Here is a 12,272-nt window from a genome sequence, read left to right as displayed (position 1 = left end):
CTGGGTCTCTGAATTAGAGAAGGAGAGTGTGACGAAAAGTGGAGGCTAATTCCATTGGTACCTTTCCAGTTAACAAATAGCATGAGAGCTGAAGGAGATATTAAATGATAAATAAAATTAAGAAAAATAAATATTTAAGTGATTATTTCTATCTGTTGTTGTCTGGCTATTTTAATAACTGCGATAGTTTTTACTGTACTTAATGTTCACCCCAGGATTTCTTGGGGTTTTTCCCAACGTCCTCTGCATTTGTTTCAAATTTATGGCATCTGCAATATTTTGCTTTTAGGTAAGTCACTTCTAGAGAGGATTTTCCACTGGCAAGTGAAACTAGGACAAGACGGCTTAGCCTCAAGATTAGAGGAAGCAGATTTAGGACTGAATTGAGAAGGAGCTTTTTCACCCAGAGGGTTGTAAATCTATGAAATTCCTTGCCCAGTGAAGTAGTTGATGCTATTTCAGTAAACGTTTTTAAAGCTAAAATAGATTTTTTTAACAATAAAGGAATTAAAGGATACGGTGAGAGTGTGGGTAAGTGGAGGTGAGTCCATGAAAAGATCAGCCATGATCTTATTGAATAGCGGAGCAAGCTTGAAAGGCTTGCTCCTAGTTCTTATGTTCTTATGAACACATCGGGAACTTCTGCAGGATTACCCGAAACTTTGTCCAAAGAATGAGACATCATCAAATTCAGTGGAGCTGAATGCAACTTCAGCATTAGCTCTTTTTAAATCATTACCTTATACAATAATGGGATTGTCAAATAAAGCTTAATTCTTTGCTGTAGTGCATCACAAAGAACCTATCACTCCTGGCGTGCAAGGGATTTATTTCATTGACCATAAGCAGGTAACTAAAACTAGTTTTTGAAAATTTGAACTTCGTACTTGCATTTTGAGTCTTTCATCCTTATGCAATCCAAATCTAAATTTGAAATATCATCCTACCCTTAAATTTGTCAGTCTTTATAAATATATGAGTAGACCTATTATCTCTCGTTGCTTTTTATCAATATTTGTTTCCACTGATTGCTTGTTATCATTTAGTAGATCCTCTATATAACTGTTGCATTAAGCAAAAGTACAAACATAAATTCAAAAAATAATAATGAAAATCTTTGCTAGTTTAAGTGGGAAGACTTGATTTCAATCATTCAAGTTGGCAAGGATTAAACAGTGGTCCTTCATTGAAAACTTTTAATCAAAGTAAGCAAGATGTTGTTTGAGCTGAAAGCATTGGCTCCAGGTACATAAGGTGAAAGTACAAGAGTACAAACCACCCATGACACTACCTAACTCCAAGTGCTTGTAATCATTAATAAAAATGTAATTTCCACAAATGGGAAAATGAGGATTTGTCCTGATGAAACGTTCAGAACAAAGAAATGAAATGAAGCTCATTATATTTCCATTCATTAAGATGTTGCCAGTAATATTGTTTTTAAAAGAAATCACAGGACGTGGATGTCATTGGTTGGGCCAACATATACTGCCCAAACCTAGTTTCCTTGAGAAAATAATGGTGAAATAATTCTTGAGCTGCTGCAGTCCACATTCTCTAGGAAGACCCACAATACTGTTCGAGGAAGAATGTTCCAGGGGTTTGACAGAGCAATACTGAAAAAAGCTTATATTTGTCCAGATCATGATGGCGCATGGTTTTGTTGGTGGGGAGAGGGATCATGCACTGAATGGTGCTCCCATCTATCTACTGTTCCTGTCTTTCTAGATGTTAGTGGTTGTGGATTCGAAAGCTGCTATCCACGGAGCATTGGTGCATTTCTGCAGTGCAGTTTATAGATAAGACACACTGCTGCTACTAAGCATTGGTGGTAAAGTGACTGAATGTTTCTGGATGTGGTGCCAATCAACCTAAGTTGCTTTGTTCTGGATACTGTCAAGCCTCTTGAGTGTTGATGGAGCTGCACTCATCGAGGCAAGTGGGGAGTATTCAATCGCATTCCCGAATTGTGTCTTCTAGATGGTGGACAGGCTTTGGGGAGTCAGGAGGTGAGTTACTCAGTGCAGGATTCCTAGCCTCTGACTACTTTTATCACCTTAGTAGTATATGACTGGTAAAGTTCAGTTTCTAGTGAATAACATGCCTGATGATGGTGATAGTGAGGGATTCGGTGATAGTAATTCCATTGAATGTGAAAGGGTGATGGTTAGATTCTCTTTCAATAGAAATGGCCATTGTCTGAAACTAAAGTGACACAAATGTTGTCAGTTGTCAGCTCAGGGTCTTGTTGCATTTGGATGTGGACCATTTCAGTGTGTGAGGAGTCACAGTGAGCATGCATGAGCATCTCCAATTCTGACCTCATGATGGAGATGAGGTCTTTGATGAAGAAGCTAAAGATGGTTGGCATAGATTATAAGAGAGTAAGCAGGAGGTCATTTTGCAGTTGTACACAACATTGGTTAGGCCACTTTTAGAATACTGCATTCAGTTCTGATCTCCCTGCTATAGGAAAGATGTTGTTAAACTTGTGAGGGTGCAGAAAGGATTTTCAAGGATGTTGCTGGGTTTGGAGGATTTGATCTATAGGGAGAGGCCGTATAGGCTGGGGCTATTTTCCTGGGAGTGTCGGCGGCTGAGGGGTGACCTTCTAGAGGTTTATAAAATGATGAAGGGCATGTCTAGGGTAAATAGACAATGTCATTTTTTCAGGATAGGAGAGTCCAAACCTAGAGGATATAGCTTTAAGGTGAGAGGGGAAAGATTTAAAAGGGACCCAAAGGGCAATTTTTCATGCAAAGTGGAGTGCGTGTATAGAATGAGCAGCCAGAAGAAGTGATGGAGGCAAGTACAATTAGAACATTTGAAAGGCATCTGGATGGGTACATGAATAGGAAAGGTTTAGAGGAATATGGGCCAAATGCAGGCAAATGGGACTAATTTAAATTAGGATATCCAGTCAGCATTAGCAAGTTGGACAAAAGGGTCTGTTTCTGTGCTGTACTGCTGTACGACTCTATGACTCTAGTGGGCAGGTCATCTTACAGCTGTGCAGAACTTTGATTAGGTCATGGTTGGGATGCTGTGCGCAGTTCTGGTCACCACACTACAGGAAGGATATAATTACATCGGAGGGGGTGCATAGGAGATTCATCAGGATGCTGCCAGGGACGGAGTGTTTCAGCTGTGAGAGGAGGCTAGAAGGGCTTGAGTTGTTATGTTTAGAGGAGAGATGGTTGAGGATTAACCTAATGGAAGAATAAAGAATTGTGAGTAGCATGGATAGATTGAACAGAAAGCAGCTGTTCCCCTGAGTGGAGGGGTCAATAGGGGAGGGGGGGGGGGGGGGGTAATTTTAAACTTAAAGGCAGATGAGTTTGTAAGGGATTTGAGGAAAGATCTTTTAGCCCAGAGGATGGTGGGGATCTGCCTGGGAGGTTAGTTGAGACAGCAAGTGTCACAACCTTTTACAAAGTACCTAGACGAGCCATAACATTCAAGGCCATGGGCCTAGTGCAGAAAGTGGGACTAGTGCAGTTAGTAGCATATTTTTGGCAATAGAGAATTAAGGGGCTTAATGGCTTCTTCTGTACAGTATGATTCTGTGATCCAAAGATGGGTGGGCTTAGGTTAATACCACAAGGAACTCTTTCAGAGATGTTTTGTTTTAAAGTTAGTTGTTTCAATATTTCTTGCAATGTCACTATTTATTTCTCAATCCTAGTTGCTCTGGAGTGTACGGTGGAGACTCACTGCCTTGAACTACTACAGCGGGAGGGTGCAGGTTCTCCCATGGTGCTGTTATGTAGGGAGTCCCAGGACTTTGACAAGACAATAATGAGAGACCAACAATAAATTTCCAAGTAAAGATGGTCTGTGACTTAGAAGGGAACTTGCAAACTGACCTGTTCCTGTGCACCTGCTGCTTGTGTTTGTCCCAATGGGAGAGGCTTAGAAAGACAACTAACAAATCACTTTTTTAAAAATTACCTTTGCGATGTTTATACAGAATATTTGTTTTTTCTTCCCATTTGGTGAGCATCTTTGAATCATGGTATACTTATGTTGGTTTTAGTTTGTGAGTTAAGATTCCGTGCTCATACTGCTGACGCAATTGTGGTGAAATTAATGTTATATCTGACTGAATTTTGCTGCTGGAAACAGGTACAGATAAATTATCTCATGAATGAGATGACAGAAAATGGTATTCACATACACCATTATGTGTCTCTCCAGAAGGTCTCAAAGTGTCAGTGGAGCTCCTGTTCAACATGTCATTGAGGCAATATCTCTGACAGTGCCGCATTGCTCAAAGATTCTTATTCCAAGATTGATGGAGACAAGGTTTAGGAACTCGTATGTTTCCACTGTGATGCAACTGCATAATCAGCTGACCTGCACTGCTTCCTGCTTCTGATCTGACTAGTCAAACTTTACACATGAAATATTCTATCACTTGCTTATTTTGCCACAGGTTGAGTTATTGGGATAATTAATTTTCACTCACGTGCAACTGAGAGATATACAAGAACATAAAAAGGGTTAGTTTAAAACAGGGAAATCATGGAAGTTCCTAACTATCACTCAGTACATAAAAACACCTGATATCTGATATGGTTCTAAAACAGGAACACATCAATATCCTGTTGTAGATAGTTGGGTGAAGTAAAAGCTGTCAAACTTTCTTGAGTTTTGGATTATTGATTTTTTGAGCATGAAATGCTATTTTTCTAGCAAAGTTGATCTAAGTTTCTGTTTGATGTTTGTAAGTGATTTTGAGTTTAATGCTTTTATTTTTAGAATGCCTTTCTCCATGCAGCACCAGTTCTCAGAATCACAGAATTGCTACGGTGCAGAAGGAGGTTATTTGGCCTGTCAGATCTACACACACTCACTGGGCATTTTCGCTTAAAGCTAAACTCCTGTCCAGTTGTTTCTATCTAAATAATCATTCCACACCCTCTTGAAAGCCTAGATTGAAACAGCAGTCGAGAGTGTGGTGCTGGAAAAGCACAACAATTCAGGCAGCATCAGAGGAGCCGGAGAATCATGTTTCGGGCATAAGCCCTTCATCAGGAATGAGGCTTGTGGTAGGTCAGAGGGGGCAGTGATGGACGGGCCTGGAGGGCGATACCGAGTTGGAGGCTTGGGACTGGGATAATGTTGGGGGAGGGGAAATGAGGACGCTGTTGAAATCCACATTTAGCCCGTGTGGTTGCAGGGTCCCAAAGCAGAATATGAGGCGTTCCTCCTCCAGGCGTTGAGTGGTAACGGTTTGTTGATTGAAACTGCCTCCACCAGACCTCATTTCAAACCTGAATACACGCTGTACAAAAATGTTCTTTTATCACACATTTGTTTGTTTTTGTGAAATACTTTAAAATTGTGCCTTTTGGTTTACCGTTGATTTATGAGTGGGACCAGTGTACACAGTGAATGTGGTGTACATGGACTTCAGCAAGGCATTTGATAAGGTTCCCCATGGTAGGCTCATTCATAAAGTTAGGAAGTATGGGATACCGGGAGATGTGGCTATCTGGATTCAGAATTGGCTGGCTGACAGAAGGCAGAGAGTGGTTATAGATGAAAAGTATTCTGCCTGGAGGTCAGTGTTGAGTGGGGTCTCGCAGGGATCTGTACTTGGGCCTCTGCTCTTTGTAGTTTTAATAAATGACTTGGATAAGGAGAAGATTTGCGAATGACACAAAGGTTGGAGGTGCCATTGATAGTACCAAGGGCTACTGTAGACTGCGGCGCAACACAGGATGCAGAGCTGGGCTGAGAAATGGCAGGTGGAGTTCAACCTGGATAAATGCGAAGTGATGCATTTTGGACGGTCGAACTCGAATGCTGAATATAGGGATTAAAGGCAGGATTCTTGGCAGTGTGGAGGAACAGAGGGATCTTGGTGTTCAAGTACATAGATCCCTCAAAGTTGCCACCCAAGTGGATAGGGTTGTTAAGAAAGCATATGGTGTTTTGGCTTTCATTAATAGGGGCATCCAGTTTAAGAGCCGTGAGATTTTGCTACAGTTCTACAAGTCCCTGGTGAGACCACACTTGGATTATTATGTCCAGTTCTGTATAGGAAAGATACAGAGGCTTTGGAGAGGGTGCAAAGAAAGTTTACCAGGATGCTATCTGGACTGGAGGGCTTGCCTTATGAAGAAAGGTTGAATAAGCTCAGACTTTTCTCTCTGGAGAGAAGGAGGGAGAGAAGAGACGGAATACAAGATAATGAGTGGAATAGATATAGTTAATAGCCAGAGACTTTTCCCCAGGACAGGATTGACTGGTGCGAGGAGTCATAGTTTGAAGATATTAGGAGGAAGGTATAAAGGAGATGTCAGAGGTAGGTTCTTTACGCAGAGAGTTGTGAATTCATGGAATGTGTTGCCAGCTGTGGTGGTGGAAGCAGAGTCATTGGGGACATTTAAGCAACTGCTGGACATGCACATGGATAGCAGTGAGTTGAGGGGTGTGTAGGTTAAGTTATTATATTTTACATTAGAATTAAACCTCGGCATAACATCTTGGGTCAAAGGACCTGTTCTGTGCTGTACCTCTCTATGTTCTATTCTCTCTAATCTCTTTTGCGTTCTCTCCAATGCATTCACATCCTTTCAGAAGTGTGACTGGAACTGAACACTGTGGACAAAATTGTACACTTCCCTGTACTTTAATACCAAGCCCCTACCTGTTAAGGCATTGGCTTTTGTCATCTGTCAATGCGTGAGAAGAATCTAACATGTCTGAAAGTATATACAGCTCTGAAATTCCTAAGTGACCCAGAATGGTTGACCAATTGGTATCCACTCACTGGTTTAGCTATCAGATCATTGATTCTGCCACAATTTTCATTGGTATATAACCCTTATTGGTATTCATTATAGCTATCAAAAAATATCTCATCTACGCCGCTGCTTGCCCTCCTCCAAAGAGAAAACTTATCAGTCCTTATACAGCTGACAAGTTTGAGTCTTTTAAGTTGTGAATGCTTTATTCAAATACTTGAAAATTTAAACACTGTTTTTGTTCTCACTTCCAGAAAAAGCCGCGACTTAATCTGATAGAATTACATAAAAATTAAAACAGAAACATGTGCTGTTCATACAAAACAATCTATGTTAGCGTTTACCTTCAATGTCCCTAAAACTAATGTTGCCTGTCCTCGGATTTTGCCTGTCCTCGGATGCTGCCTGAACTGCTGTGCTCTTCCAGCACCACTAATCCAGAATCCTAAAACTAATCTGTCTGTCCCGTTCACATATTCGTTTGTTTTCCTTCCCTTAAACTGTCAATCTAATGTATTCGTAAATATCACCTTGGGGAATAATTTTCACCTTCATTGTCAAAAAGGTGATTTGCCAAGTGGAGCACTCATACAATTATAGAACTGAACTGAATTTTATTTCCAAAAGACAGCTTATTACCCAAATGGTAACCTGAAACATTAACTGTCTCTTTCATCACACGAGCTGTCAGACCTATCAAGAGTTTCTGGTATTCTTTTTTTACTCCAGATTTCAGCATCCATAGTATTTTGCTTTTGTTTTGTCTGATGTTCTCTGTTTCCATCATGTGATAATTTAGTAACCCACAGACTCACAACCCCCTGCATTTGTTCTGAATCTCTTTCATTAGTGTAAAAGATATTGTTTTAGCCCTTTAGTCTATTTGTCAGTAAACAAAAGATCTCAAAATCTAATGGACAGATTTCCACAAACCCTATTACACACATGGATATGGCCCAAGAAAGAACTCATTAGTTTTTGGTGAAGATGTTAAGGGTCTTTTAATATTGAGAGACAGAGAAAATTGACTTTGATTTTGGAATGTACTGAGTTGTTTTGTTGTGAATGTTATTGATCAATTTGGATTTTTTTGAATTGTCTCAGCTGCTCTTGTGCAATTTGGCATCTTCGTCGAAATGTCAACAGGGATTTCAGAGCAGGCTGTGGACATGGATTAGAGGCAAAAAGAAAGCTGCAGATGCTGGAATCCAGGTGGCCAAGCAGAAGGCTGGAACAACACAGCAAGCCAGACAGCATCAGGAGGTGAAGAAGTCAACATTTTGGGTGTAATCCTTCTTCAAGACTAGGGGTGGGTATAGGGGAGCTGCAGATGAAAGGGGTGGGGAGGGCAGGATTGTGAGGTAGGGCTAGGTGAAGACAAGTAGAGGGTACGATCTGGTTGGTCGATGGGTAGGAATGAATCCAGTTGGTGGCTAGAAGGAAGGGTCGATGAAAGAAATGGAAGGGAGGGGCAGGGGCTGAGAAGGGAGTAGGGTTATGGGAAGGGAGGTTATTTGAAATTGGAGAACTCAATGTTGAGTCCTCTGGGCTGCGGGCTGCCCAGGTGGAAAGTGAGATGTTCTTTCAATTTGCGGTCTGATTTGGCTATGGCAAAGGAGGAGGCTAAGGATGGTCATGTCGGGAAGGGAGTGGGAAGGGGAAATAAAATGGATGGTGACTGGGAAGAATCATTGTGGATATGGATTGGCTTGAAGCCTCCTTGGTTATTCTTTTCAGCATCATTACAGAACACCAACAAAGCGTGAAAAAGCCTAAATAAAGAGCTGCGTAATCCTGCCAAAGTTTTTTTTAACGCACATGCTCTCGATTGAATCTTCTCTTCACTTGTTTAAAATTGTATCAATGACCTCTTGTTTTACAGCAGAGAATTGCCTTAAACAATCCCCCTTCTCAGTTGCTTAATTTGAAATGGATCTATCAAATCACCTCATAATTTCCTTTATTCTGATGAAAGCAGCTCTTTTTCCGAATCTTTCTTTACATCCTGATACTTTGAACCTTCCCAGTGAATATCTGGTATGCCCTCACTGTCGATTCACCATCTTTCCTTCTAGAGTAGAGCATAAATTTGCAAATATTGTTCCAAGATTGGTTTTACAAAAATTTGCTGTGGATTCAAAATTATATCTCAATTTAGCTATTCTCAACTTTTTCCTATAAAACATAACATTCTGGCTTTTTAAAAATGATCTTATCAATTTGAGGTACTGACTTTATGGTTTTGTGAAGTGGAGCCTTCAAATCCTGTTTTCAATAATTAATTCCCTATTCAAAGTAAAATTACTATTTTTATTTTTTTTACCCAAATATACCATCACATATTCACTGACATTGAATTCAATTTATTCTTTCTTGACTTTCCACAGCTTATCAATATTCCTTGGCAGCTTCATTTATTCTTCAGAACTAATTACTTTACCTTCTATTTCAGTACAATATTGTCTGTAAAATTGGATATCATTGCCTTTAGTCTGATATCAAGTCAAGAATGTACACAATGACCAGAACAGAATTCTGTGGGATCACCTATCACATCCAAACACATGGAGAGACTAACATTAATTCCAGTTTATTTTCTCTTTTTTAGCCAGTTTTTAATCCAATATTTTTCCTTCTCACAGGCTTTGTGGAAGTCCATGTCACAGCAAATGCTTCTCTAATATAGTAAAAGGTCCTAATGTGGATTACATCTACTGTGTTGGCCACATCCTCCAAACCTATCACCTATACAAAGTACTGTATCAGTCAGATTTGTCAAACTTTCAATTTAAAATCCATGTTGACATTTTTAAAATAGGAAACAATGTTCCCATTCAGATGTTTAGTCATTTCATTCTTAATTAAATATTCTAAACTTTTCCTATGAACTAATCTGTTATTATCTGGAATAGTTCTGCATTTCTGTAAATCTTGACTAAAGCCTAAATTATAATTTGTAGAGGCAATGTTTTCCCTTTGTCACTGGTGAGACTGCTAGGCTGCTTCATTGTTTTCAATAATTTTTGTCACTGTACAATAGTGTGTATTCTTTGTTCCTAGGTACAAGCTGATTTTAAATATGTGGCATTATCAACAAAAGTAACAGCTGAGTTAAATAAAGTGAATTTTATATCAACGAATAGTTTTGAAACAGTACACAACTTCAGTCATCTGACTATCTTTTACTCACAATGGATATTTTGTATTCCCCTCTGTAGAATTCCATGTGATATTTAATATAGTTAAATGTTATTTCAGTCCCTTTCCTTTTTATTTATCTGTTAATTTTTGTGACCTATCTTAGCCTGAAGTTCAGATTCTCTCCGCATGCAGCTCGTTACCACTTCAGAGTGATCTGAGGGTGTAGTGCCTAATGGAACAAGAGTGTGTACATTTCTCCTCTTCCTCGGCCACTTACATAGTTCAATAGAATTCCAAAGGCAGACCTATTCTAATCTGGGATATGCATTTTTAAAAATTGTATGCATGAGCTCTCAGGAATGCAACAACAGGTTGAACTTGAAGTCAAGGCTTTCAGGCTGCTGTTGGAGATCAGCAGCCAAAAGATTCCAATGATATAAGAATACCCTTTTTAAAATAGATTTCTGTGGGCTGTGGGCATTGCTGACTGGGCCAGCATTTATTGCCCATCTCTATTTGTCCTTGAGAAGGTGGTGGTGAGCTGTCTTCTTGAACCGCTGCAGTCCCTGTGCTGTAGGTAGACCCACAGGGAAGGAATTCCAGGATACTGACCCAGTGACAGTGAAGCAATGGTGATTTATTTCCAAGTCAGAGTGGTTTGTGGCTTGAAGGGGAACTTGAAGATACAGTGCCCATGTATCTGCTGTCCATGTCCTTCTAGATGGAAGTGGTCAGGGGTTGAAAGGTACTGTCTGAGGACCTTTCATGAATTTCTACAGTGCATCGTATAAATAGTACACACTGCTGCTACTGAGCGTCGGTGGTGGAGAGAGTGGAGGCTTGTGATGCCAATCAAGCGTATTGCTTTGACCTAAACTGTATAAAGCTTCATGAGTGTTGTTGAAGCTGACCCCATCCAGGTAAGTGGAGAGTATTCAATCACACTGCTGACCTGTGCCCAGTAGATGGTGAATAGGCCTTAGAGGATCAGGAGGTGAGTTACTCACCACAGAATTCTTAACCCTGACCTGCTTTTGTAGCCCATGTGTTTATGTGGTGAGTCCAGTTGAGTTTCTATTCAATGATAATCCCCAAGGATGTTGTTTGTTGGGGGGTTCAGTGATGGCAACACCATTGAATGTCAAGGGGAGGTGGTCAGATTTTCTTTTATTGGTAATGGTCATTGCCTGGCAATTGTGTGGCATGAATATTACTTACCACTTATCTGGATGTTGTCCACATCTTGTTGATTTGAACATGAGCTGCTTCCGAATCAGAGGTGTCACAAATGGTGCTGAACATTGTGCAATCATTGGTGAACGTTCCCACTTCTGACCTTATGATGGAGGGAAGGTCATTGATAAAGCAGCTGAAGATGTTTGGGCCGAGAACACCATCCAAATGAACTCCGAGAGAGAAATCCTGGAGTTGAGAAAACTGACCTCAACAATCACAACCATCCTCCCATGTGTCAGATATGACTCCAGCAAGTGGAGAGTTTGCCCCCTGATACTCATTGATGCCAGTATTCCTAGGGCTCCTTGATGCCACACTCAGTCGAATACAAGGGCTGCCACTCTCAACTTATTTATGGAATTCGGCTCTTTTGTCCATGTTTGAACCAAGACTGTAATGAGGTCAAGAGCTGAGTGGCTCTGGCAGATCCTAAACTGGGCATCACTGAGCAGGTTATTGCTGAGCAGGTGCTGCTTGATAACACTGTTGATGACACCTTCCGTCACTTTACTGATGATAAGAGTAGACTGATGGGTCAGTAATTGGATGGGTTGGACTTATCCTGCTTTTTATGTACAGGACATACCTGGGCAATTTTCCACATTATCCAGTTGATGCTAGTGTTGTAACATTGGAACATTGGAACAACATCTTTCCAATGGGAGGGAGACCAGAATTGAATGCAGCATTCGAAAAGTGGCCTCACCAATGTTGTGTACAGCTGCAACATGGCATCCAAATTCCTGTACTCAATGCACTCAGGGCACCCGCATGGGCCCCAGCTATGCTTGCCTCTTCGTAGGATATGTGGAATAGTCCATCTTCCACAGCTACACTGGCACCACCCCCCACCTTTACCTCCGCTACATCGATGACTGTATCGGCGCTGCCTCGTGCTCCCACGAGGAGGTTGAACAGTTCATCCACTTTACCAACACCTTCCACCCCGACCTCAAATTCACCTGGACCATCTCAGACTCCTCCTTCCCCTTCCTAGACCTTTCCATTTCTATCTCGCGTGACCGAATCAACACGGACATTTACTATAAACCGACCGACTCCCACAGCTACCTAGACTACACCTTCTCCCACCCTGCCCCCTGTAAAAATGCCATCCCATATTCCCAATTCCTTCATCTC

At 40.9% G+C, this 12,272-nt stretch overlaps 1 protein-coding gene across 1 annotated transcript in view; it reads left to right on the top strand.

Moving 5' to 3' along the window:
- pkd1l2a (polycystic kidney disease 1 like 2a) overlaps positions 1 to 12,272 on the top strand; it is a 145,586-nt gene that overhangs the window by 2,929 nt on the left and 130,385 nt on the right. Inside the window, 2 exon segments of the mRNA XM_043707511.1 lie at positions 788 to 849; positions 7,988 to 8,018. Coding sequence (XP_043563446.1) covers positions 788 to 849; positions 7,988 to 8,018 — 93 coding nt within the window.

This window comes from Chiloscyllium plagiosum, chromosome 17 (genome assembly GCF_004010195.1).
Source record: "Chiloscyllium plagiosum isolate BGI_BamShark_2017 chromosome 17, ASM401019v2, whole genome shotgun sequence".
NCBI classification, from domain to species: domain Eukaryota; kingdom Metazoa; phylum Chordata; class Chondrichthyes; order Orectolobiformes; family Hemiscylliidae; genus Chiloscyllium; species Chiloscyllium plagiosum.
The sequence above is the reverse complement of the archived record's forward strand: the minus strand, read 5'-3'. Positions and strand labels throughout refer to the sequence as shown.